At 56.7% G+C, this 23,490-nt stretch overlaps 9 protein-coding genes across 9 annotated transcripts; 5 read left to right on the top strand and 4 right to left on the bottom strand.

Moving 5' to 3' along the window:
• Positions 1-274: 274 nt before the first annotated feature.
• CcaverHIS019_0401790 (uncharacterized protein) lies at positions 275-1,247 on the top strand (the record flags this gene model as incomplete). The annotated part of the gene is made up of 3 exons (XM_060599985.1): positions 275-565; positions 596-704; positions 736-1,247. The coding sequence occupies 3 exons, from the start codon at positions 275-277 to the stop codon at positions 1,245-1,247; spliced, it is 912 nt and encodes a 303-aa protein (XP_060456624.1).
• Positions 1,248-2,314: 1,067 nt separating this feature from the next.
• CcaverHIS019_0401780 (uncharacterized protein) lies at positions 2,315-3,189 on the top strand (the record flags this gene model as incomplete). The annotated part of the gene is made up of 2 exons (XM_060599984.1): positions 2,315-2,531; positions 2,576-3,189. 2 exons carry the CDS (start codon positions 2,315-2,317, stop codon positions 3,187-3,189), a joined length of 831 nt encoding a protein of 276 aa, XP_060456623.1.
• A 993-nt stretch (positions 3,190-4,182) lies between these two features.
• On the top strand, positions 4,183-5,184 carry CcaverHIS019_0401770 (uncharacterized protein; the record flags this gene model as incomplete). Its single annotated transcript, XM_060599983.1, has 6 exons — positions 4,183-4,270; positions 4,302-4,398; positions 4,430-4,555; positions 4,588-4,633; positions 4,666-4,973; positions 5,016-5,184. 6 exons carry the CDS (start codon positions 4,183-4,185, stop codon positions 5,182-5,184), a joined length of 834 nt encoding a protein of 277 aa, XP_060456622.1.
• Positions 5,185-5,628: 444 nt separating this feature from the next.
• CcaverHIS019_0401760 (uncharacterized protein) lies at positions 5,629-6,904 on the top strand (the record flags this gene model as incomplete). Its single annotated transcript, XM_060599982.1, has 8 exons — positions 5,629-5,728; positions 5,763-5,835; positions 5,867-6,001; positions 6,035-6,080; positions 6,112-6,413; positions 6,448-6,606; positions 6,647-6,692; positions 6,824-6,904. The coding sequence occupies 8 exons, from the start codon at positions 5,629-5,631 to the stop codon at positions 6,902-6,904; spliced, it is 942 nt and encodes a 313-aa protein (XP_060456621.1).
• Positions 6,905-7,349: 445 nt separating this feature from the next.
• Positions 7,350-8,710, bottom strand: CcaverHIS019_0401750 (uncharacterized protein; the record flags this gene model as incomplete). Its single annotated transcript, XM_060599981.1, has 3 exons — positions 7,350-8,247; positions 8,280-8,396; positions 8,541-8,710. 3 exons carry the CDS (start codon positions 8,708-8,710, stop codon positions 7,350-7,352), a joined length of 1,185 nt encoding a protein of 394 aa, XP_060456620.1.
• A 2,474-nt stretch (positions 8,711-11,184) lies between these two features.
• Positions 11,185-11,779, top strand: CcaverHIS019_0401740 (uncharacterized protein; the record flags this gene model as incomplete). The annotated part of the gene is made up of 3 exons (XM_060599980.1): positions 11,185-11,351; positions 11,384-11,497; positions 11,587-11,779. 3 exons carry the CDS (start codon positions 11,185-11,187, stop codon positions 11,777-11,779), a joined length of 474 nt encoding a protein of 157 aa, XP_060456619.1.
• Positions 11,780-12,048: 269 nt separating this feature from the next.
• On the bottom strand, positions 12,049-12,915 carry CcaverHIS019_0401730 (uncharacterized protein; the record flags this gene model as incomplete). The annotated part of the gene is made up of 3 exons (XM_060599979.1): positions 12,049-12,559; positions 12,600-12,710; positions 12,743-12,915. The coding sequence occupies 3 exons, from the start codon at positions 12,913-12,915 to the stop codon at positions 12,049-12,051; spliced, it is 795 nt and encodes a 264-aa protein (XP_060456618.1).
• Positions 12,916-15,134: 2,219 nt separating this feature from the next.
• Positions 15,135-18,329, bottom strand: CcaverHIS019_0401720 (uncharacterized protein; the record flags this gene model as incomplete). The annotated part of the gene is made up of 1 exon (XM_060599977.1): positions 15,135-18,329. One exon carries the CDS (start codon positions 18,327-18,329, stop codon positions 15,135-15,137), a length of 3,195 nt encoding a protein of 1,064 aa, XP_060456617.1.
• Positions 18,330-19,915: 1,586 nt separating this feature from the next.
• Positions 19,916-23,265, bottom strand: PMS1 (uncharacterized protein; the record flags this gene model as incomplete). The annotated part of the gene is made up of 12 exons (XM_060599976.1): positions 19,916-20,062; positions 20,100-20,251; positions 20,293-20,468; positions 20,504-21,888; positions 21,927-22,043; positions 22,124-22,238; positions 22,275-22,436; positions 22,481-22,677; positions 22,716-22,930; positions 22,966-23,052; positions 23,087-23,200; positions 23,244-23,265. 12 exons carry the CDS (start codon positions 23,263-23,265, stop codon positions 19,916-19,918), a joined length of 2,889 nt encoding a protein of 962 aa, XP_060456616.1.
• Between the last annotated feature and the right edge of the window lie 225 nt (positions 23,266-23,490).

The raw sequence follows: 23,490 nt of genomic DNA, 5'->3' as shown, positions 1-23,490 counted from the left end.
AGGGTGTACAGACACCTTGCCGAACCGTACTCCCGCTTCCGAGACTACTGTGTCTTGTCTTACAACCGAACCAGGCATGAGGACTTTGCCATCGGTCACAAGTGGAGCAGAAAACGGCCCAAGGGTCGCCGAAATGACCGCGGCTTGTCAGAACAGCCGGCTGAACTCTGCGAACAAACGGGATTTCACGGCTGGTGGTAGATGTCATGACGTCGTCCCATGACACTTAATACTGCAGGGGCTCCCCACCTTCCTCGCATCTCACCATCACCCAATGTCCAAGCTGACAATCGCAATCACGGGCGCGAACGGTGTGATCGGCCGGGGCGTCGTGTCACACGCACTGGCTGAAGGGCACAACGTTGTGGCAGTAGACATCGCTCCCGAGCCGCACCCCAACGCTGGTGGGGAGGGGTACACTTTCAAGAGCGTGGACATGATGAAGGAGGCCGATTTCCGTAAGGCCATCGAGGGGTGTGATGCGCTCATCCACCTGGCGGCGGTGTACTCGCTGCAGAACCCCACGGATCCGGATGGGCCGCTCCTGCGATACGTGCCGGAGGAAGTAAGTGGGCAGAAGAATGAACTGACACAGACTGTTCACAACGTCAATTCGACGATGAGCTGGAACGCACTCCAGGCCGCCGGTGAGGTGGGCATCGAGCGCATTTCAATGGCATCGAGCGTAAACGCTATTGGACTCAGTACGTCTACCAACCCCTCCTCTGACGACAGTCTTCTCGAAGCCTCGTCCTCACTTTGACTACCTCCCCCTCGACGAGGAGCACACCCGATACCCCCAAGACTCGTACAGCCTCTGCAAGCTCGCTGTCGAGGAGCAAGCCGCGGCCTTCTGCCGCCGCTATCCCAAGATGCGCATCGGATGCTTCCGCCCACACTGGGTTATCCCCGAGTCGCTGGCGTACAATCCTGAGGCGCTGCATGCGGCACAGGGAAACTGGAAGGATCTGTGGGGTTGGACGTCGGTGGGCGGTACTGCGCGCGCGTTCTTGGCCGGCATCACCGCCCCAACGAGCACTTTCCCTCTTGGCGCAGAAAATTTCTTCATCGTTGCGCCGACCATTGTGCAACAGTCCTCGAGCCTCGAGCTGTTGAGAAAGTACTATCCGGACCTGAAGTGCGAGATGAGGCGCGAGTGGAAGGCAAACGAGGGGTTCTTCGACTGCTCCAAGGCCAAGCACATGCTTGGGTGGGAAGAGCGCGCATTTCCGTGGACACCGGAGTGATGAATGAGGATCTGCGATACGGCTGCCTTGTATCCTTCCACTTTCTCTTGGTTATACTGACCAGTTTAACAACTGCTAAAGCCACTTCACCCACTCCTTCAGGCTCGCCCTTGTCGGCCCTCACATCGATTCGGGATGATTAACAGCCGCCACTTTCATTGATCAGCAGCCATCTCTGATCGTATAGTGGCTAGTATGCTCGCTTGTCATGACCTGACCGCGGGAGACCGGAGTTCAATTCTCCGTCAGAGAGCAATGCGAGCGCATCGCGCTTATTTTTCTCCCCTCCCCTCCGAGGTCTAAGCGGTCTTTGATGGAACCGCGTTGCGTGGGAGGAGTACCCACGGCAGTGAGATGGGCGTCCAGCACTACTTTGGACAGAGCACGGGCACCCTACGGAGGTGCTTGGCGAGGAGCCGACAAGTACAGGTGCGGCCTAGGTAGTGTGTTGAGTGGAGGCGAGTAAGGCGATGAAGGGATTGACAAGCCCACAAAGGAGACGTGGGGCGCTGCTGGCCACAAGGAGCTGCAACATTCAGCCTACCTGCATAGCAGCTGCACGCCAGTTGAGGCACGAAGGAGACGTGGGGCGCTTATGGCTGCAAGGAGCTGCAACCTCCAGGCAACCTGATTAGCAGTGACGCGACATGCTCCGCCGTAACGCTATCCGCTGCTTCGCTGAAGAAGTGCTTCTGAGCACCACAGACTGTATCACTTCCAGGACACCTTGGGGAACTCTCGGCATGGCGCTGCCTTCCTATCTCGCCATACCACCCCAAGGGCGTGCCCGACACAGACGGCTCCTGGATAAAGGTAGGCTTAGGTTTCTAGAAGCGGCGTGGCCCGCGCTCTAGAGCGTGCCATATGTCCCAGAGCTGTGCAGACGGGCTCGTGCGGAAGCGGTGCGGTGCTCGCACCCGGGCGCACAGGCTATCCTCGCACACACGTCCTTTCCCAAGGAGAGCAGGGCACTCTTCTCAGCCCGTTGGTCATCGGGAACTGGCAAGAGCCTTATAAAGCTTCATCCTCAGCAGGATCGCCATTCATCATTGCAGTCTCGCCCCGCTATGCTCAACCCACTCACTGTCATTGTGGGCCTGTCTACCCTGGCCCTCGCCTTTGCAGCGGGGCCGTATGAGATCACCGGAGACAATGTCAACTGCCGCTCGCGGCCCAGCATCAAATCGGGCGTGATGCGCCAGTACCACTGTAACCACACTGCCGAGGTGACCATCCAGTGCCAGATCGAGGGCGACACCATCAAGGGCTGGCACCTCTGGGACCGTACTTCTGACGGCGAGTTTTTCCTCCCTCCAAGCTAACCTCAGGTTGCTTCGTTCTCGACCGCTGGGTCAAAACCGGCACAACCGGCTTCGTCGCTCCCCTCTGCAACGCGGACGGTTCTCCGCCTTCGAACCCCCCTCCAGTCAAGCGCCTTCTCAACCCAACCCTCAAGCCCAGCTGCACGGGTATCAACAATGCCGGTATCGCCCTCGTCAAAACGCACGCTCCTTTCGCCCCCAACCTTTTCAACGACGAGGTGGGCCGGCCAAAGTTGGGTTATGGCCATGTCTGCTCCAACGAATGCAAGCCGTCCCTTACCGCTGAAGACGCTGAAACCCTCCTGCACGAGGACATTGCCAAGCACGCTGCATGCCTCTGGCCGGCTCTCCACCAACTCATGCTCAACTGCAACGAGTGGGCTGCCCTGGTGAGCTGGACGCTCGATATCGGGTGCGGGAACATGCGCGACTCGAGGCTCGTGGCTCGCCTCAATGCCGGCGAGAACGTCAGCGCCGTTCTGCAGTCCGAGCTACCTAAGTGGAACAAGGGAGGGAGCATCGAGGTCCCAGCCCTCACGGACCGCCGCGCCGCCGAGATCAAGCTCGCTCTGACGCCTGTCGACATAACCGCGGACCCTCAATGCGGGTGTTCGGCGTAGAGGACACTGACCAGACAGCAGAGACAAGTAATATGGACAATGTGAGATTAATGTGCGGTCTATCGATGTAGTCTCCTCCAGCAGGACATCTGCCAGAGTAATCGCCTGCCATGCAATGAATGAACGGTGTGCCAAGTCTTTGGTCCAGGAGGGCAAAAGGGGATTGATTGCGCGCACGCTGAGTCGAACAGCGGTTGGCTCAGAGCTGCGAATAGGATCCACAACGAACAGTGATAACCACCTACACTATACACGCAGACTTGCATGATGTTGTGTTTGCAACTGCTATGGTAATACGCAACAAACCTCCACCCGTCACGTGACTTTGCCTCCGTTTGGTACCCACCCTGCAGAGTCCACAAGACCACAGCACTGACAGTTCTAGTGCCTAGCCCGAATCCATCATCCTATGCATCTCTACACATCACTCCTCAACACCAGACTGCAGCGTCGTCCCCTGTGGTACCTAGAGGCCCTCCAGTGTGAATCTTGAGGCACCAGTTCCAACATGTTTCAGTCTTCTGGTTGAGGGCGACCTTTATCCTGGTCACCACGCAGCTCCGAGGTTGCAAGTTTGAGTAGCAGCCAGTTACAGCATCTTGCCGACGTGCGATGGTTGTCATTGGCGATCCAGGGATTGACTCAAGACTTGCAGAGTTGCAAGCTGGGTGGCTGGAAATTGGGGCAAACGAGGTGGATACCGTGCCTTGTCTGGCAATCAGTCTCAAGATGACGACAAAGTATGGCAAGCTATTGAACGAGCGTGGAACATCCGTGTATTAAGTCGGCGGGATTTCGAGGTGTTTGTTGCAATGGACGACGTGGTCAAGAGGAATGACGCGGAAGCTGATACCTGTGATAGGGGAGGTCCTAGCTACGTAGGCTTGTTTCGTTATCAACCGTCGCGCGTTAGGCTCAGAGAGCCCTTTGGGTTGGCCATCTCCATGCACTTGTTGTTTACCATTCCACGTCAACCTTGCAACTCGAGCAGTCATGCTGAACGTCCGCCGCGTTCAGGCCAGCTTGCACTTGGCGCTCATCGGCCTCGCCATTCCCTATGTATGGCTGAACACTGGTATCTGTGTGTGCAACGGCTACAGCGCTGACGAGAGTGATCACCATCGCGGACGCAAAGAACACAGCAGTAGCACAACTTGTGTATGCGCTCTCGGGAACTGGCTGGCTCCTCCTGTTCGCAATCGTGATCTAGTGCGTCCCAACCCCGCATCGCTAACGACAGCATGAGCAAGCGCGACGCCGACGACGTCCTCGCCTTCAGCTGGAAGGATAGGATCGCGCTCGCTTGCGCCTTTATCCACGGGACGATCAGCAATCTCGCAATCCGGCAAGAAAAGGGGTATACAATGTGCGTTATCGCCCAGCCGAGCTTACATGAAGGATCGCGATTCTGTCGCTCATGTGCACCTTGATCTTCGGCGTGCTTGTGAGTCTCACTCTCGCGGTCCTGACAGCCAGTGCATTGGTACCGTCGTGATAGACCTCGTGCGGTGGAAGAGTGACGACGAAGACGACGGCGGCGAGGGCCTCATTATGGACGGCGGCGAGGAGGGCAACCTCACGCTCACCCAAACGCCACGCATCCAGTGGCCACACTTCTACAACTCGTCGCGGCTCAAGATCTACCGCCTCGCTGGGGCCGCGTCACTCGTCTTATTGGCAGGTGTTACGGAGAGTGTGATGTCAGCTTCGTTTCTACGCCTAGGCCGCGTGTTTGGCACCCTGATGTTGATCCTTCTTTCGGGTTCAAGCGTCGCTCTCTCTCTGTAAGCTCGAACTGCTAGCACTAGGTCTCTGCTAACGGCCAGAGTGATCAATGGGCCTAAGGGCGGGGACGGGACCAACCAGTATTACTCCTTGGCTAAGGTTGCCCTTGGCGCCTCGAACATCCTCTTCATCTCTTTGATCGTTGAAGGGGGAGTGCACGTCTACGTTACTGTCTCAATGCTGATAGCAGACTCCCCACGACAGCTTTAGCTCTGCTACTCTGCTTACCTTCGGTGTCGCTGTTGTTCGCCGTATTGTATTACGACATGGCTCACCCCAATGAGGACGCTGAGGATTCCGTATGCACGGAAAATGTGACAGCTCCAGTTCTGTTCGATGCCGGTGTAGAGGAGATACAATCTTAGTATGCCATAACCCGTATCATATGTTGAGAGCCCCTCTTGCAATCATATCTCGAATGGGTCCGCGATACGAGAGGCGAGCTGCAGCGAGGTGTGATGGAGGCCGTGCTCCACCTCCTGATAACCTTGTTTACATCGCACCGAGTGGATGACATGGAATGCGGGACCCCACTCTTCAACGTCACATGTTTAAGCCAAACACGTCGTCTTGCCACCCCCACTCGCGCATTCTGTCCATCATCACGATCCTTTCTATCTTCTCAATTAATCGTACCTGCCTGCCTGCACCATCATGAACGCTCCGGTTGTCCGGCGTGCCCTCTACACGGGCCTCCAATTCTTCATCCTCCCTTACCTCCTCTTGATGACCCTCCCCGTCATCAACTACGCATGTAATCCCCTCCGTTCGGATCTGACTGACACCAGTCCAGCTAGACTACGGCTGGGCCGAGGGGTTGCAGGCTGGTGCAGCTGCGCTGATCCTCCTCGCTTTCGTTGTGTACGTCCCTAGACGGCCGCGCTGACTATAGGGTGTGCCTCGACCGACCGCGTTGGAGTGAGTTGGCGCTGGTCGCCGGCACACTAGCTGTCGGCATCCTCGATAGCGTCTTCCTCTGGGTCCACCGTGAGCGCGAGTCGACACCGCAAGCGGGCAATCCTTTGTGGTGCGTCTGTGGGTTAGGCAGCGCTGACAACAGGATGTTCATCGTCCAGGTCATCTTGACGACTACTTTCGGGTTCTCCGTTAGTTTTTCTGTCGCGTCGCTGACATTAGGTCCTCACTTATCTTATCCTCGCTCTCCATAGCAAGGATGAGGAGGGGCTCACGGGTGATGGCGATGTAGCACTCCCCGAGGTTGAGCTTGCCACGCCGCCACGGGACGTCATCGGCGGGCATCGCACCATCCTCTACCGTTGGGCCGGATACCTCGCCGCACTGCAGGCGACCGTCACGGCTGCCCCCCTTATCACTTTAGCAACAGCCATGTGGTCACCGGTGCGCACGTCAGGATCCTTCGTGGCCATTATCATAGGTATTTTCCTCGCGTTCTTTATCGTCACCTACGGCGCGTTCGCGTGAGTTCCTACTTGTCATGTTCACTGACCGTAGCGTGATGCGTGGCCCGTGGTCCACTGCGACGCAGGACAAGTTCTATCTGCGCGCCAAACTCGCTCTACTTCTCTCCGTCGCGTTCACGGTTGTCTCTGCGCCGTTCTCGTTTCCCCGATTTCACGAGTACGACTTTGAGGTCACGCCCTTCATGTACTTGTGAGTAGCCTGCTTGGTGCGTTCTGCGAGCTGACGGCAGTGTGTGGGCGTTGAGTATTGCTGGAGCCGTGGGCGTGCTCATTATGGTGAGTGTGGTGTTCTGAGCTGGACGGACCGATTAAGGGCTCGAGAGGAGAGTGGCAGGATCACCAGTGCCACTGATCGGCGGTCTCGTCTAACGGTGGAAAATTCAGCACTGCCCCAACACTGACACCAGCTGGGCATCATCATCCGGTTCGAGAGGAGGCGGGGCATTGCGCTCCGGGACGACAGCGACGATGTCACGCTCGACGGTTAGCTGAACTACACTTGGAACTCATGTACACCGAAGCCACCTGCGGCAATGTACTGCTTCGAATAACCCGTGTAAGGCTGATTATCACTCACGATCACCGTGACCTCCTCTAACTCCTAGCACTTTCACACGACTACGCTTTCACTTGGCTACTGCCTTTGCTATACTGCCGCACATCTCTCGACCATGCCTGGTTGTGAAGACGAATATGTGTACATCGAAAGAGGCAGAACGAAGATACAAACGGCTATAAAAGGAGGGAGCGAGAGCGGGACCAAAGCGGGACCTAATGAGCTCCCCCTGTCTATGATACAAGTACCTCCACAGTAATCTCCTCTAGGTCGGCAGCAGCGCTACTACTTGCTGAAGCTCCTGAGCTTGAGCTTGGTGGCACTCACAATCGGGTTACGTTCGGGCGAGAACGGTTGTTCCCACTGCTTACGCTGTCCTAACGAATGTGCTTGAGATGCTGGCCCTTCATGTTGAGGCCCTCGGGGATAACTGCGGGGGGTGTAGACTGCGGCATAGGCTGGTCGAGGTGGTATGCGTCGGTCGAGAGCCCAGTGTCGACGCTGCGGCTCTGTTCACTTGAGCCAGTCGGTTGGTGACGCGGCTCTGAGTTGAAGTCACGCTGATTCCGCTCGCCACTGCCAATCCCAGGTGCCACAACTGCGGGTGACGAGAAGGACACCTGGGCGGCTCGGGGTTGAACTATGCCCCTCGATATCGCCATGCTCTCATCGTAAGAGGGGCATGCTTCGGACACGCTGCCAACGTCGAGAGTCCCCGTGGTTGGCTGCACATTGTTGCGGCTGTCCGCGTCTCGCCTAGTCTCAGTGCTGGTGCTGGCGCTCGGGGCATGGCTTCTCTCGGCTTTCCGGCTTTTCTGGCCGGAGCCCATGATCATCCTGTTCTTCACGTCCCGGGGCCTGGTTGGATCCGTGCTGCTCCTCACGTCACCCTCGCTTCCCACGTTCCGCACTCGCAAGAGGTCGTGCTGTTGGCGCCCCGGTAAGTGGAACAGTGGGACCATTGCGGGCTCCAGATGTGTGGCATCCTGTTGAGCGTTCAGGTGCTCGATGTGCTCTCCTTCTGGTTTCCACTGTTCGTATGGGACAACCAGGGCCTCCTCAAGGCTGGTCTCCTCATCCAGCAGTCCCGCATCGCCTCCCGCCCTATCCACCCATCCGGCGCTGCCGCTTGAGTTGTGCCCCTGCCTGCTCGCATCGAGGGCCGCGAGGTCATACAGGCTCACGCGGAGCTTGGAGCCCGGGACGTGACGTGTTGCAACGTGGATCGCCTCGAACAGGAAGATGAGGGTGAAAACGGCGAAGGTGCCTAGGGAACTGATGTCAGCGAATGAACAAGAGACACTTACACTGGGAATAGAGAGAGGAGACCGGTCACGAGACCGGAAACTGCGAAGACGACGCAGGCAACCAAGTCGACGATAATGGTCGCGAACCACCTGGTCTTCTTCCTGAACCTCACGAACCTGGGCTCAGTCAGATATGTGGAGGCAAAGGCAAGATCAGCGCCTTTGCTGAACACAATCGACCAGCAGTCCAGCTAGGACTTGGATCGAGGATGTGCCGAGCACTCACGCGAGTCTCCCTGGACCATTGGCATTGACACTCACCAGGCAATGAGATAGACTGCGTACAACATACCAATGACGAGTTCGGCGATAGCAGTACTGCTGGAGTAAAACAACACAATATTCCAAATAATCTGGAACAGGGCCATGACCATCGCGAGCGAGGAAAGGACAAGCATGACCACAATGGGCCAGTTGAGCTTGCGGTGCATGGTCGATAGAGTGGATGAGGACTGGGGGCAAGGGGGAAACGGACGCAGGACCAGAGTAATAAGTGCTGAAAGCCTGAGGGCCTCACACAGGTTGCAGCGCAAGTGTTGCATTGCTGTGCTGATACTGTGGACTCCTGGCGCACAAAGCGCCGCAACGCCGCCCCATTTTAGGCACCGCCCTTTGAAGGAGTGCAGCTCACAGTGGCCGCCACCTGCTCGAATGCTACTCAACAGATAGTTAATGGGGATGCATATATACAGTACCCTACCAAAAGTGTTCAGACTATCCTGATTTTGGGACTGTGCACAACCCGCCATCTCGTCTTCCGAGCACGATTCCGGTGGAACGGCGATGCCTATGCACATTCTGAGAACAGAATTGAACTCTACACTAAGATCGTGTGCGGCGACCTCAATCCCATTGAGCATGTATGGGCGGAGCTCAAGAGGCGTATCCGCGGACTCGAGGTGCGCCCCCGAAATGAGGCTGAGCTCTGGGAAGCAGTTCAACAAGTGTGGGATCAGATGCCACAGTCTCTTATCAACAGGCTGGTGGACTCTACGCATAGTCAGTGATATATTCTAAGGAATAGACTCACAGCTACCAGCGGGTTGAATAACCACGGACCTTGGCAAGGGCCTGTCATCTGTAAAGCATTGAGCTTCATTTTAAGTCCTTCCATGTATCTCTATCCCTTGTAGTTCAAGCTGCACGGTCTTCCAAAGACGAGTGTGGCACCTCAAAGTGGGCGCACGGGCCTAAATTGTCCGAACACTTTTGGTAGGGTACTGTAGCAACAAGGAATGTGACGCACTTTCGTGGGGCCAGAGGACTCGCCAGAGCAGTCAAGGGAACGACTTGGGATAGCAACGTTGGTTCTAACGACGGCAGTCACCTTCCAAATGAATCCATCTTCGTTAATGATCTATGAGGACGGTCTCGCTCGGAAATGGCCTCAGCATGTTGGGCCGTCCTCGGATCCTTGGATCCCGCGCAAGGCCTCACAGGTGACGACACTGCAAGGTGGCTTGACTGTTGGTGCAGTTGCATTGTTGCTCGGATGGTAGATTGGACTGCGGACTGAATGAGGTTGCCTACTCCGGGTGCCTGGCCCGTTCACGTGACCTCATGAATGAATGCCTCCGTTGCTGTGAAGCTTAACCAAGGCAGCCTGCCGTTCATGAGTTTGATAATCATACCTTGTTCCGTACGCTTGAGGCTCCTATGTCGTACCGCGCAAACCATAAGCTGCTCCAATGACTGCGTGTGGCTCCGACGCAAAGCGCCGCAGCCTCCTCGAGGGACGGAACGACCCGAGCTATGGCGGCTAGAAAGCTTCAGGCTGATGAAATGCATGTATTGGCACACTTGCTACAGATTGTACAACTGCAATCGAATATGGGCATTACTAAACCTTCACACGCTTCCCTTGGATGGGTCGTCGGCGATGCTGGCCAGGCCAAAGACTGCTGCGGGGCCGGGGGTAAGACTCGGGCTGTGTTCTTTACGGACCTGGGAGGCGGTACAGGGTATACACGCCTGTCTGAGACTGTCCGCAGGAGAGATTGTATATTGTTTAGCCAACACAAGCATATGAAAGTGGCTGTTGCAATGGAGCCCTCGAGTTGCGTAAGATTTGCCCTGAACGACGCGTCGCAATGTGAACGGAACTTGGCGTTCGGCGTTCTGTCGTACCTGACCGCTTTCCGCGAAACACAGGGAGATGGGGCACGTACCAGCACAACGTCGACTGCGCTTGTTTAGCGCTGATAAAGTTACGGGAAGCAGAATGTGCGTTTGAAAGACATCAAGAGGGTTGTTCGGTTGGCCCAGAAGACGGACGTGACATGGATGAGCATAAGACGTTGGGAACAACGGCAGCTGCCGTATGTGTCTTGGAGCGACTGAGAGCCATCATACAGACCTCTTGTTGTCCGAGAGGGGCTGGGCAGGCAACCACTTGTCCGTTCTTCAAACTCGTCTACAAATCCCCATCAGTATTACTTGCTCAAGACGCGTCTTGGTATCTGTACTCGGTAGGGTAATCGATAAATGATCAGAGACAGTTTGCGGTCGACTTGATCAAGTTGGGATGTGAAGACGAAAGGAGGTTGCCCCCAGGGTTAACCTCAGGGCATAGCATGCTTACGAGTTGGAGACTTTCCCACTGTACCTTGTTGGCCCTGTTGAACCCCTGAAACCTTTTTCCTACCCGACAATGCAGTGTCAAACACAAGAAATGGGGGGGGCTAGGCCTTGAGAGCCATTTTGCTGAATGTTTGCTTTTCACAGCCACAGCTCTTTACGCTTGACGCGTCGACGCGTTCACTGTTGAGCTTCGAGAGAATGATATAAACCAGCTCTCGAACCCTTCGTCCTCCCATTCAACCATTTCTCTTTCCTTACCTTTTCAGTCCACACCTTTGCCCAACTCGCAACTACCCCACACTCGTTAAACCACACTCGTTACACCATGTCGTACTACTGGCCCTCGATCCTACAGCTGGTCACGTTCAGCCTCGTAGCCATCATCAGCCTTGTCCAGAGCATCTTCGGCATTATCCTAATTATCGGAGGCTATTGGGGTGGCATTGGCGCCATCATCCACGGCATCATCACGATTGGTTACTGTATCTTTGTGTTCGTCTACTGTGGATCCGCGTTAACATCAGCTTTGTATGCCACAAACGCTCCCACAGCGCTTTGATGTCCACAAAGATGGAAATTATTCTGACCGCCATCTTGTGCCTGTCAGGTCTCTTCATCGGCATCTTCTGCGGTTTGGTGTGAGTGTCTTCCCGTCCAATCTCCATTCCGTCCTTCGGCATCGGCCCCGTCTCTTCGATCTCGGATATTCAACAGACACTGACATCAGCGGGATTGGCGTTTTCGTCATTCTCCTCGGCTGGGCCATTTTCGAGGGCGTTTACGTCGGCACGCGCAAGGTCTCGGGCAAGTGGGGCATGACGCTGTACGACGTCGCAGAGGTCGACGTGGCTGGCGGAGCTCTCAAGAACAACCAGAATGCTCAGCACCCGAACCCCCAGCAGTTCCAGCAGTTTGCATGAGCACAAAACTCGAAGCAGATGAATAGTACTGTACCCTACCAGCACCCAGTGCTTCCACATGCCACATACCTTCAATCAAACTAAGATAACGAACCGGAAGTCTAAAGTCTAATCCCACAGAACACAGAACTGCATGGCAACTGAACTACGCTATTAATTCAAAGTCAAGGAGATTCAGCGAAACAAGGAGCAACTCGACTGTGACAAGCTACTGCACAAGTGCTTGGCTTGGGGTTTCGCCTGATCCCCTACTTGCGAGGTTGCAACGCTTAAGCCACTGTCAGCGGCGCTTCAGATGCTTCTCTGAACTCGGCAGCATTGTGCTCGGCCAGAGCACGGACGGTAAGCCCAGTACGTGGGACTTCCGTGGGCACATCAGTTGAACTTGGAGCCAAGCTGCGCGATCTCATCTGGAGGAGCTGGATCTCGGTGAGGATGTGGATGCAACGAAGGGCCTGAGCCTGGGCTTCGGAATTGACAGAGACGTCCCCGCTGGCTGCCAAGGTAGCGAGATGCCGCGACGTGGCCTCCATCTGCTCTTGGAGCACCATGGCCGCCACGGGACCGCGGCGCAAGATGATGGCGGGGGGACGGTTGGGCGTGTTGTCATTGACAGTCATGGGAAGAACGTATGGGCAGACTTGGATGTTGTTTGCGTCGTGGTCCGAGACCGAAAGGCAGTAGATCGACGTGCTCCATCTGTGCATGACCCGACGCGTCACGACATACCAGGCCAGGAAGATGGAGAGGAAGAGGAAAGTGAGAGTGGGAGCCATGCAACTGACGTTAATCCTGAGCGGTAAGGATTGAAGAAACTGACAACCATGTGTTCCAGATACCGACGACAAGGGAGGAAATACCGCAAATGATCGTTGCCGCGACGTCGACCTTCGAGTAGACTAAGACCCAGTCCGAACGGGACATGCAGCACCTGCTGTCAGTTGGGGTATTGGGGAGGCTCACCATACAAGGCAATACGCGAACAGGATGGGGTAGATAACGACACCCGCTGTCGCTTCAAGGTGTCCATCGTTGAGCTGGATGGCGCACATCACCCCTGCTACGACTGACCAGAAGGCGGCATGGATGATCAAGACAAAGTGCACGACAATGGGCCAGAAGATGGTACGGGGCATTGTATTGTACCGGTGGACGGAGGGAATGTGAGAGTAATTTGCGTTGTGGATGGGTAGAATATGAGAGTACTTATACTATAGAGAAAGAAGGAGAAAAACATGAGCCCGTCTCAGAGGCTTGTATTGACGTCGACTCGTTCTGGAACATCTATCGACTAGTGCGCCACCATGAAATCAGGCGCGTGCGAGCGATACCATTTTCGGCAATTCAATGCCGCTGCAACTCAATTGTTAGTGCATGCCTGGAAAGTTCCAAGCTGTTCCAAAATATTGGGGGCTGCAAGTTCAGTCGATAATCCCACCTCGTTTACGCAAGCATTCAAGACGGCCCAGCCATGCCGCAGTTAGTATCGCCAGGTTGAATGCCAGACTGAGACCAGCTACCACGTGCCAAGGCTCGCGCGAGCAGCACACGCTCAGGACTTTGCCGCGGCTCTCAAACTTGCCCATAATGTGTCTGAATGGGCGCGCAACGAGCGCGAGTGCTTGAGCACTGAGGGCAGGTGTCGTACATGTTGGAAACGGTCCGAGTGGTGAGTGGCAAACCTCCACTTGACACCTGGGTTTGTTTCCGGTTGACTTTCACTTTGCATTCCTGACATCCTGAAATACATCTACCTAGCCCGTGTTTATCGCTCTGTGCATACAATCACCTCTCAACTACTGGGGACGGCAGGCTACGACGCCTGCCGCTTCCCGCAGACCTCCAGCTTGAATCTGACGGCTCTAACACCCACATAAAAACAGCATCTCTGATCGTATAGTGGCTAGTATGCTCGCTTGTCATTAACGTTGACCGCGGGAGACCGGAGTTCAATTCTCCGTCAGAGAGCAGCAAACGTGGTTAGGCGACGTTTTTGGAGAAGAGGGACTCTTTTGAAAGAGTGCGCAGATTACTGTGCACAAGTTGAAATGGTTTCCGGCCACGGTGATCTCCCAAAGTTCTTCTGGGAATGATATACTGGCCTCTTCTGCTCGTGGTGGGTGTTGAGTGTATCAGTGCGTACCATAGAGCACGAACACGCCGGCGTCAACCAACAAAAGGTAGCGGTTGCTGAGCCATCGCTCAGACGCGCTCACGACCCCTGTGCGACTTGAACACACGACCGTCAGGATGCTTTCTTTCCAATTGGAATCTGACACTCTACCAACTGAGTTAAGGAGTCGGATGGCAGTTGGGATATGGTGGAGGATGAGGTGCGCGACCTCCACTCGGCATCATGGTTTGAATATACCCGGACAATAGAAATTGGCCCTTGCATTAGCTCGGCGGCAAATATTCTTCAATCACGTGACCCTCACATACCTGGCGACCCATTGTGAAATGATGCAAGCTTCCGAGGATTTCTGTTCATGTGAGAGTTCCTCCTGACAAGAACGGTATTCAGGGGATTGCTAAATGCGGTCTATTCGGTGACTGGCTTTTCCAGCCATGTGTGATGGGGCGAGTGGCAGTGGTGGCGGCGGTGGCGGTGGCGCCACCAAGGCAGCTTCACCTGTGACTCACAGATATCTTGTCAGTCGTCAGCCTCATGTCCGACAACCCCAATTCTGACAAGCTGAGACTTACGCTGAGGCCTGAGACCGAGACCATTAGAAAAGAAGCCTGAGAACTCGTGAGCGTGACATCTTCTCATCCTGCTAGGGTTGGAGTGGCTTACCGGTCGCACTGGTGTGAAAGAAGAAGATGGAGCTGGGTTGGGGACGGCGGCCTCCTGATGACCATACAATGTTGCCGGCCGTCGGCCAAGGTTGAATAACCGGCCAAGGCTGTTAGGGGTAGTAGTGCGAGCACATGGCGCGCCGAGGGTTGTGAGGAATGGCGTATTGATCTAGTGTGGATTGAGACTACAAGGGTGTTGACAAAGGGTCAGTTCCTTGGTCCAGGTTTGTGCCAGGTTTGGGGCTCGCGTGAGCATGTGAGGAAAGACTCGGCGAAACAGCGGTTGACAGGGCCTTCTGCTTTGGTGTTGCGACAGGCACACCAGATCCATACGTCGCGCACGCCGCTGGAGTTGCTCCGGCCCATGTAGCCGGACATTGGGACCCCTCTCAAATGATATGCATTCAGATTTCTGCGGGCGCCAAATCCTGCCTTTACGCATCTAGTCCATGTCATCACGTCGTTACAGTGCATTGCGCGTGCTAGTATACAAACTCGATACCCAAAACCGGGTCGTAGCGGTTGGAATGTTCGCGCAATGGCCTGCGCTCTTTAGCTAGAAGGGTTCGCCACGGGTACGGGCCGACGTCGGCAACGTCGTGGCTGCGGCCGTAGTCCCTGGGCTGTACGTGTACGCGTCGCGCGCCTCACGCGGGAGGTTGGGCCGGCGCGGCTGCGAGCGTGGAGACGTGGGCCCGTGGGACGAGTACCATCCGCTGCTTGGGACTGAGATGGACGACGACGACGGCATGTGCGAATGCCCGCCGGCGTTGCTGTTCTGCGGAGATGTGTAGGACGAGGGTCCGTAGGATGCGCTGTACGAATTGTACGAGGTCCCGTTCGTTGGCTCGTACGACGCCTGGTTGTAAGAACCAGATCCATGAGCCGACTGAGAATACGCCTGCACGAATGTTGGTGACCGTCCGGACGGAGAATACGCCTGCACGAATGTTGGTGACCGTCCGGACGGTGCAAAGTTGCCATACGACGGCGGCGGTGCGTACACTTGTGACGAATTGGCCATACCTGGCGTATGTGGCGTGCTGCTGGGCATCGAACCTGGCGGTGTAGGACCTACACTGTTGCTGGCGCTGGAGACGCTGCTTGGTGTGGTGACACTCGAGCCCCGGCGGGGCCGAGTCGACGCGAGACGTGCGCCCCCACTGTTTGCTCGGATGCGTGTAACGTCGTGTCCGCTCATGTTGAAACGCGACAGAGACTCGATGTTAGAGGCCATGCCACAATCGTAGCTGGTCGAGTAACCGTATCCCCCACGCGCATCCGAGCTAGAGTTGCTCGCTGTGCGCGAGCGTGCGACGTTGAGCGGAGCTGTCGCCCCAGCGGCGGTGCGCAAGCGGCCGTGGCTCGAGGCATTTCGAGACCCGCTCCCGTCGCGTACCCGGATGTTGAGCGGGAGAGTGTCCGAAACACCTGGGAACCCGGACGCTGTCGGACTTAGACTGGCAGACACCACGCTTCCGCCGCTGTCCTTCCGCATCGCCCGGCTCGCAACAGGTGCGTACATCGAGCTGGCCGAGTAAGAGCTTGCAGCGCTGTCCTGCCTGTGCCGTCGCGTAAGGTTGACACTGCCGGACGACAGTTCGGAGGTGGATGAAACGGTGCTGGCCGAGCTGCCCAGCCGGGCCGCACGCGCGGGACTCTTCTCAAGTGGCATGCCCGGGAGCGTAGGCAACTGGCCGAACGTTTCGCGGCGCGCGGGTGGCTCCTGCCCGCCAGCCGGGATGGAACGCGACATCGCGCGCGGAGGGGGAACTGGAACTGGGGCCGGAGTGAGCGGGTCGACAACGTCTGTCGCCTCATAGGGCTCGAAGCTGTGCTTGCCGGTTGCGGGAATGTGTTCGAAATCCACTAGGTCCCTGGGGAGCATGACACTCTCGGGACGTGCCGACTCAGCCTCAACCATGAGGCTGTTGCTGCTTGTGCTGCGCTTGATGCTGAGTGGGCGCGCCCAGGGAACAGACAATGTCGACGTTTCAACCTCAGGAGTGAGCAGCGTCGGGCTGGCCGTGGTGCCCTCGCTCGTGAGCGAGTGTTCCTGGCCAACACCCTCATGGGCTTGTCTCTGCGCATGGTTACGCTCGCGTTCGCCGGGGTTTGGCGAGTTCGGTGTGCTCACGAACGCCATGTATTCGTCGAGGAATACCGCGCTCGGCTCGCGAGCCTGCTCACGGGACTCGTGCTCAGCTACCGCAGCGAGCTGCGCCACGAGGTGGTCTGTCGAACCGGGATCCAGCTGATGGTTGACGTCCAGCTGTATGTCGGGCGGAACGGGGAAGTTGCCAATGATAGAGAGACAAGGCGATTCGGCCATGGATCTGCTGCTTGGGCGGCGGTAGTCGCCCGGAGGGGCGAGAGACGACACAGAGCCCTGGCGCTCCACAGACGAGCCCTTCCTACCATTCAGCGAGGGGCGGCGCTGGGAGGATGTGCTGTACCATCCGTTCGAGTAGCGGCGGGAGCTGTCGCGCTGGTCGAAAGTCGTGGTAGTTGGCGATGGGCGGTAGGAGGAGAAGGGAGGGGGAGACGATGGGAGGTAGGGGTTGATCAGAGGGGGAGACGAGGTGGGGTAAGAGGAGAACGAGGACGGAGAAGTGATGGGAATGGAGACCGGCTGGGAGCTGATCGACAGTGGGAGAGGCTGGCGGCGCGGAGATGTGAGGACCGGGGGTGCGGGTGCTGGCCGGCTGGGGGTTAGATTGGGTGCGCGTGGTGTGAGGTCGGGAAGTTGGGGCTGGGTGGAGGCTCTTTGAGGGCTCGGGTTAGAAGGAGTGTGAGACATAGGGGTCGAGGAGCTGGTGCTCGTGCCAGTAATCGCCATTGGTGGGAGTTGTGGGGCCAACTCGACAGTGGGGAGCGACAGTTGTGGCGGGGATGCTTGGGCCTTTGCACTTGCGGTCGGGTCGCTGCCGGACGTGTGTGCGCTGGTCGTGATAGTGGCGAGGGAAGTTACAGTGTTAGTGGAGCGAGAGGACAAGGACGAGCGCGAACGTGTAAATGTGAAGGACGAGCCCGACGAGTTGGACAGCGAGACTGACGCCCGGGCAGTGGATGCCGCGTCAGACGAGCGCGAAGAGCGGCCCAGTGACGACGAGCTCTTCAGGAGCTTGAGCTTGGACATGCCCGCGTTGAGGCCAGCAGCGGTCCTGTGCTCCTTCTTCTTGGCTTTTAGCTTAGCCTTGGGCGCAGCAGACGAGATGGCCGTGTCGAGCGATGCGAGTTCGTCGAACAGCGACGGCATGTCGGGCTCGCTATCGCTGCTGAGAGTAAAGACAGGGGCTGAAGGGAAGGAGGCTGCGGGGCCGGGCGCAGGGGAAGGTGAGCGCGACGGGGAGATGGGTCTCAAAGTTGATGCGAAGGAAGGCTGGGATGAGTTGGTCGGTGGGGGAGGTCGGTATGGGACGTGCGTCGGCGATGGAGGGCGATAGGGGATGAAGGTGGGAGGTGGGCTGGCGGCGCGGGGTACAATGTTGGCCATGCTGCGTTGAGGGCGTACTTTGGCTATGACGGCGGCGGACGAGGGCTTTGTCCCACTTTTTGTCATTGACTCTGCCTTGCGGCGTGCAGTCCACTTGATACGCGGCTTCTTGGTAGTCTCGACCTCGACCACTTGATCAAGGTACGCCATGTCGTCGAAAAAGGGGTTGGTGTTGGACGAGCCACTGCTGCTGCTCGCCATGCTGACGGGACGCTGCGGGACTGGGGCCGCAAGGCCCGCAATGTCGGTACTCATGCGGTCCGGAATAACAAGATGAATGATAGAATTTGAGTCAAGTACAGGTTGACAAGTGGATTAAGGTTAAAGGAGAAAGTGTGGGGTCGGGTGATGGTTGATGGTGAGTTAAGGCCGTCTGGCCGTCTGGCCATCTGGGCGTTTGATGGCTTGTAATGGTAGCGATAGCCGGAGAAGGGTGATAGTTTGTTGCTTGCTGATCCAAATCCAAAGGTTGATGATAGAGCTACCATTCACTCTACACTCTACGCGTCAAAGCTTGAGCTTTGAGCGTGAGCTTGAGCTTTGAAGCTTGAGACTGTGCGCGTGCGCCTCTTTTCTGCGTCAGGGCCCTGAACGTCACGTTGGGGATCGGGCAAGGCAACAATGCCTGGATCATGGATCATGGATCATGGATCAAGCGGGACACTGACACTGTCGTCTCAGAAGGTGGCGTCCGGGAAAACGACAAACTAGCCGGACTGGCGGACTGATGGCCCAAGTTGAACTTTTGATACTCTACATTGTATCGTACAAGAACGCGAAAATAAGATGCATCCTGCTTTTGACATGCGCATTGTACCTGGCCCTGATGGAAAGCTTCAAACACCGGTCCTGGATAATTTGGATTGAATATTAGGCTTAGGGCGACATGAAAGTGTTGGATACTTTGCAATGTTGCATTGGCTAACGGTATAACGGTAATCAAGTTACCCTGGCTCTCCACCGCCCACGGCTCAGCTGTCGAGTTGACTTGTTAACAGCACAAACCCCATAAACCCCACATCCCCAGACACCCCCAAGACACCCCAGACATCACTTTCGGTAGTAAACTATCAGCGATTACCGCATTGAAATCAACGTCTGTTATCTGACGTCTGACTCTATCACGGTCTGTCCCCAAGTTGGAAATCGTGGTGACAAGTCAACTCGCTTCAAGTTTCGACTTTGCTCGGCAACTGTCAAGGCTTGGGGCACCAATATCCCTGTTGTTCAACATGTCTCTTGGTGCCAAGGTGCTAGTACTGTATTTTACACCAAAACATCACTAGTCGTAACACTTTGCTGGGTCAATAGTATTCAGGGTCAAGTTCGGCGTTCCAACCTTGCCCACATGCGCGGCCATGGGTGCGGATGGTGGTGGTGAGTCCCGCGTTCCCTAAAACTGTCATTCTGGACAACAAAGCTCCACGGCATCTCCCGTCCCAGTCGTGCAGTCATGACAATCTCGTGCTGTTGGCCCTAGCTCACACATCTCCCGTTGTCTCGCCTTCCCCCGTGACGTATTTATTCATGACACAGATAGTGTTCATCTGCCCGACTGTAGATATGCAAGTAGGGTCAGGATTGAGAACTGGGCATTTGCGGACAGCAAGACTCTAACCAGGAATCAGGAATCGGATCTTCTTGGAACTGGGGTTGCAGGATCTCCAGTTCCCGAACAAGTGGAGGTGAGATTGGACATGCATGACCATGTCTGGCCGACTTGCTAGAGCGGCTATCTCGGGTACGCAACTCGAAATAATTCGAGAAGAGAAGCAAGTTTAAAGTCCAAGTTTAAGGCTTGTGCGTCCGATCACAACTGAACCCGTGACCAGTCTATCCGGTCAGAACCCGATCGCGGACGGCTGGGGCGAGAGACCGTCGAGAGATGGCGCATCGTGGGCCTCCCATGAGGACAATTCTGTTGTCAGTGATAGCTGAGACCGATAGCCTACCCATGGCTGGTCAATGGTGCCCATGTTGCGCAGAAGCTGCGTGTTAGTGACGGCTCGAGGTCTGCTGGCTCACATTGACCATTTGTGCCTTCGTGAGAGGCCGGCCGATCATCACACTCTTCCGACACGCACGCATGGCGAACATGGCTCTGGCCTTTGTACAGCGCACCATCTGGCCCTCAGGACGTGAGCTGTCAGACAACATGTGGAGGAGTTGCTCCAGGTCTGCCGTCAGCAACCCCGCCGACGCCAAGCTGTGGACTAACCGTGGAAGTCGAACGTCGTCTCTTTGCTGACCGGCATAGCCTTGAGGCTGACCCGCTCACCGCGCCCGGGAAGCGCATCTTCGTTGACACCAACCTCAAACCCGTTCGCTCTGAGAGCATCCAAGTTCTCCATCGCGACAAGCTCGTCAGCAGCGGTGAGCTGCATCGCTCGAGGCCTGGCAATCAGCAAACGACCACGCATTTCACCTACTTAATCAGGGCCTGAGACTTGATAACTGTCGTGCGCTGCAGCGTCTCAAAGTTGTACTTCTCGTCGCTCGCGTGCTGGTCGATGATGAACATGTCATCCGATCCAATAACCGATCCCTCCTCATCGAGATGACTCTTGAGCCGCGCGATGATGAAGCCCTTGTTGAACTGGCCCAGTACCTCCATGCGCGAAAAGTCGGATTTTCTGATAACGCGGGCAAGGGCCTCCTCAGCGGCCTCAGCGTCGCGGTTGCTGAGCCCCGCGGCTTTCGTAGCCGCGCCCTCACGCATTGTCGAGAAAGCATTCCGCCCGCTCACTTTGCGGGCGGCTAGCCTCTGTCGCCGGGCGATGAACCGCCCCTGTAACCGCTCCAAGTCGAATCGTAAGATTGCGTGGCCGGTTGGAGCCGTCGTCTGAATCTCGTTACGGTAACCATCCATGATTGGTTCGTCGTCGACGTCCATGTGTACGGCCTCGCGTTGCAGGTCGTGGTGTTCTATGTCTGGTGATTGGGATTTACTAGTCGGTGCTGAGGCAACCGGCAAAACAGGTGGTTCGATCGAAGTCACCTCGCTGTCTGAGGCAGGAGTCTCTTGAATGTCAACGCTGACAGGTTTCTCCACGTCGATGGGAACTGTTGCCTCTACCGCTGCGGGCCCCTCTTCCATCGGCTCCGTAGCTGGCGGCGTACTCATAGGAGCCAGGAAGTGATGGCCGTTGGCGCGACAGGATGGGACTTCCCCTATGACCTCGTCATGCTCAAGCGACTCTTCTTCCACCTCAGATGTGCGATCTTCAACCAACTCATCCTGCTCCTCTGACGACGCCGTTCGCTTCCGAGTTTGGGGGAACCTCTCAATCGGCTGCACCATGACGATCTCCTCGTCGCTGCTGTCCTCAATTGGATTTGGTGGGCTGCTTTGGCTGGCAAACATCGCCAGTCGGTCGCGCAAGTTGGTGCGCGCCTCACGGCCAGTGGCTGGTGCTCGAGCGGAGCGAGCCACGCTAGATGACGTCCCTCCGACTTTTCTCCTCGGACTCCATGAGGCTGTCGTTGTGTCCAGCGTCTGTTGCGCTAGCCGAAGATGTGGGGCGGGAGGTCGGCGGTGTGCCAGGCGGTTTGATGCTGCCCCTGATGTCTGAGAAGTAGGACCGGGCGGGGAGCCGAGCTCGTCAAGCTCCTCCTCACCGTCCGACTCGACCAAGTCTGACACGCGAGATGCTCTGGTGCGTTGTGATTCGGCTTCGGGCGCGTCCTCCGCCTCCTCACCAGCTTCATCCTCCCCATCCGCGTCCTTCTCATTCTGAATCACCTTGATGGTATGTGACGCCCCACCGACAGCGTACGAGGATCGTGTAGGTTGGAAAAGCTTGTCAAGGGCTTTCTGAATATCAGCGGGTGCTCCTCGCGGCCGCGCCTCACCCTCAGCGACTCGATGAGGTTTGCTTCGCTGTGTACCATGATCGTCCGCTTGTCCGGACTAACATTGATGTCGACACCCTCGGTCGGGATCTGGAGGTCCAGGATGGCGAACGGCAGCTGGTTGGTGTTGAAGCTCTTGTACACGTCGTTGACGGCACGCATGATCAAGTATCAGCACAGATAGAGCAGTCTCGTACAGTGGGTAGGGCGCAAGGCCTGCCGTTGATGTACGTAAGCTGCCGGTCGGCGCTGGAGCGGCCCTGTCCCCATCCGGCGGAAGAGATAAGCCCCATGACTCGGACTGTTTGGGATCTGTGATCAGCTTGAGGTTCAGTTGGGTCAGCTCACGTCTCCTCGATGCCCTCACGCCTCGCCATGGCACGGTCGATCTCGACGTCGAGTTCAAGGTCGAGCTCTACGACACCTTCGAGGGCCTTGGGTCCCCAGACAGCGCTGACTGACGACCTGAGTGTACCGCGCCCGTCCGTCGCCAACACAGTGTTGCGCTTCCTGTCGTCAGTCCATTTCCTACCGTCAGGCGTTGCCGAACCCACCCTCCCTTTCCGGCACCAATAGACTCTACCTTGAGCCGTACACCACTCCTATCGCCACCTTTGCTGGATGGAACAAGTGCGTAAGCATTCAAGATGCCCAGAGCCTTCGTGAACTCGCGCTTGGCCGTCCGTTCAAACTCCTTACGCCGGACAGGGAGCGCCTTGAATAGGCCATTAACTGTCACCGTCGTCCCACGCTGTCGTCAGCTTGACCAAGGAGAGGTTCCCAACCCACCTGACGGGCGACGCGGACGCTGTCATCCACCACCGTGCCGTTGCGTCCCAACTTGATCACAGCGCCCATGGGTGCCGTGTCCTTCGTGGCCGTCACGATCGTTATGCTCTCGCACAGCGCACAAAGCGCTGCGAGAGCCTCGCCACGGAATCCGAAGGTCTGAACATGACTGAGTTCCTCAAACGATGGGAGCTTGGACGTGTGGTGTTTCAGGCCTGCGTTGATTGGGGAGTTGAGGAGGAAGACTCACCGATGGACGCCCAGTCGGCCTGCTCGATCCCGCTCCCGTTGTCCACCACCTCGACCGAGTCGAGTCCATGGTCCTTGATACGCACATCTGGGTTCAGCAGCAGGAGGGACGAGGGACTTACCAACACTTGTAGCTCCTGAGTCGAACGCATTCTCGACGAGCTCCTTGACAACGCCTTGTAGGTCGAGCACAACCTGCCCCGAATGAATGCGATGCACCGACTCGCGGCCGATGGCTGGAGTCAGCTTGAGACGGGGAGGATTAGGAGCTAAACGCACGCTTGATAGTCCCGACCGACATGAGAATGGGAGCTGGAGGGGGAAGGAAGAGAGGAAGCAATGGAAACAACATGAGACGCGTCAAGTTAGTCAACCTACCTCCACCTCGATCGTGCCTGAGTTGGCCATCTGAAAGTGTACAACATCCAACCATCGTATTGCTCTCGCATCTCACAATGTCGACGACGCAGCGGGTCACCCGCGCCGCCGCCAGACGGACCGCGGCGCGGGTGGTATCTCAGCCGAC

Source organism: Cutaneotrichosporon cavernicola, assembly GCF_030864355.1.
Source record: "Cutaneotrichosporon cavernicola HIS019 DNA, chromosome: 4".
Lineage (NCBI taxonomy): Eukaryota > Fungi > Basidiomycota > Tremellomycetes > Trichosporonales > Trichosporonaceae > Cutaneotrichosporon > Cutaneotrichosporon cavernicola.
The sequence above is the reverse complement of the archived record's forward strand: the minus strand, read 5'-3'. Positions and strand labels throughout refer to the sequence as shown.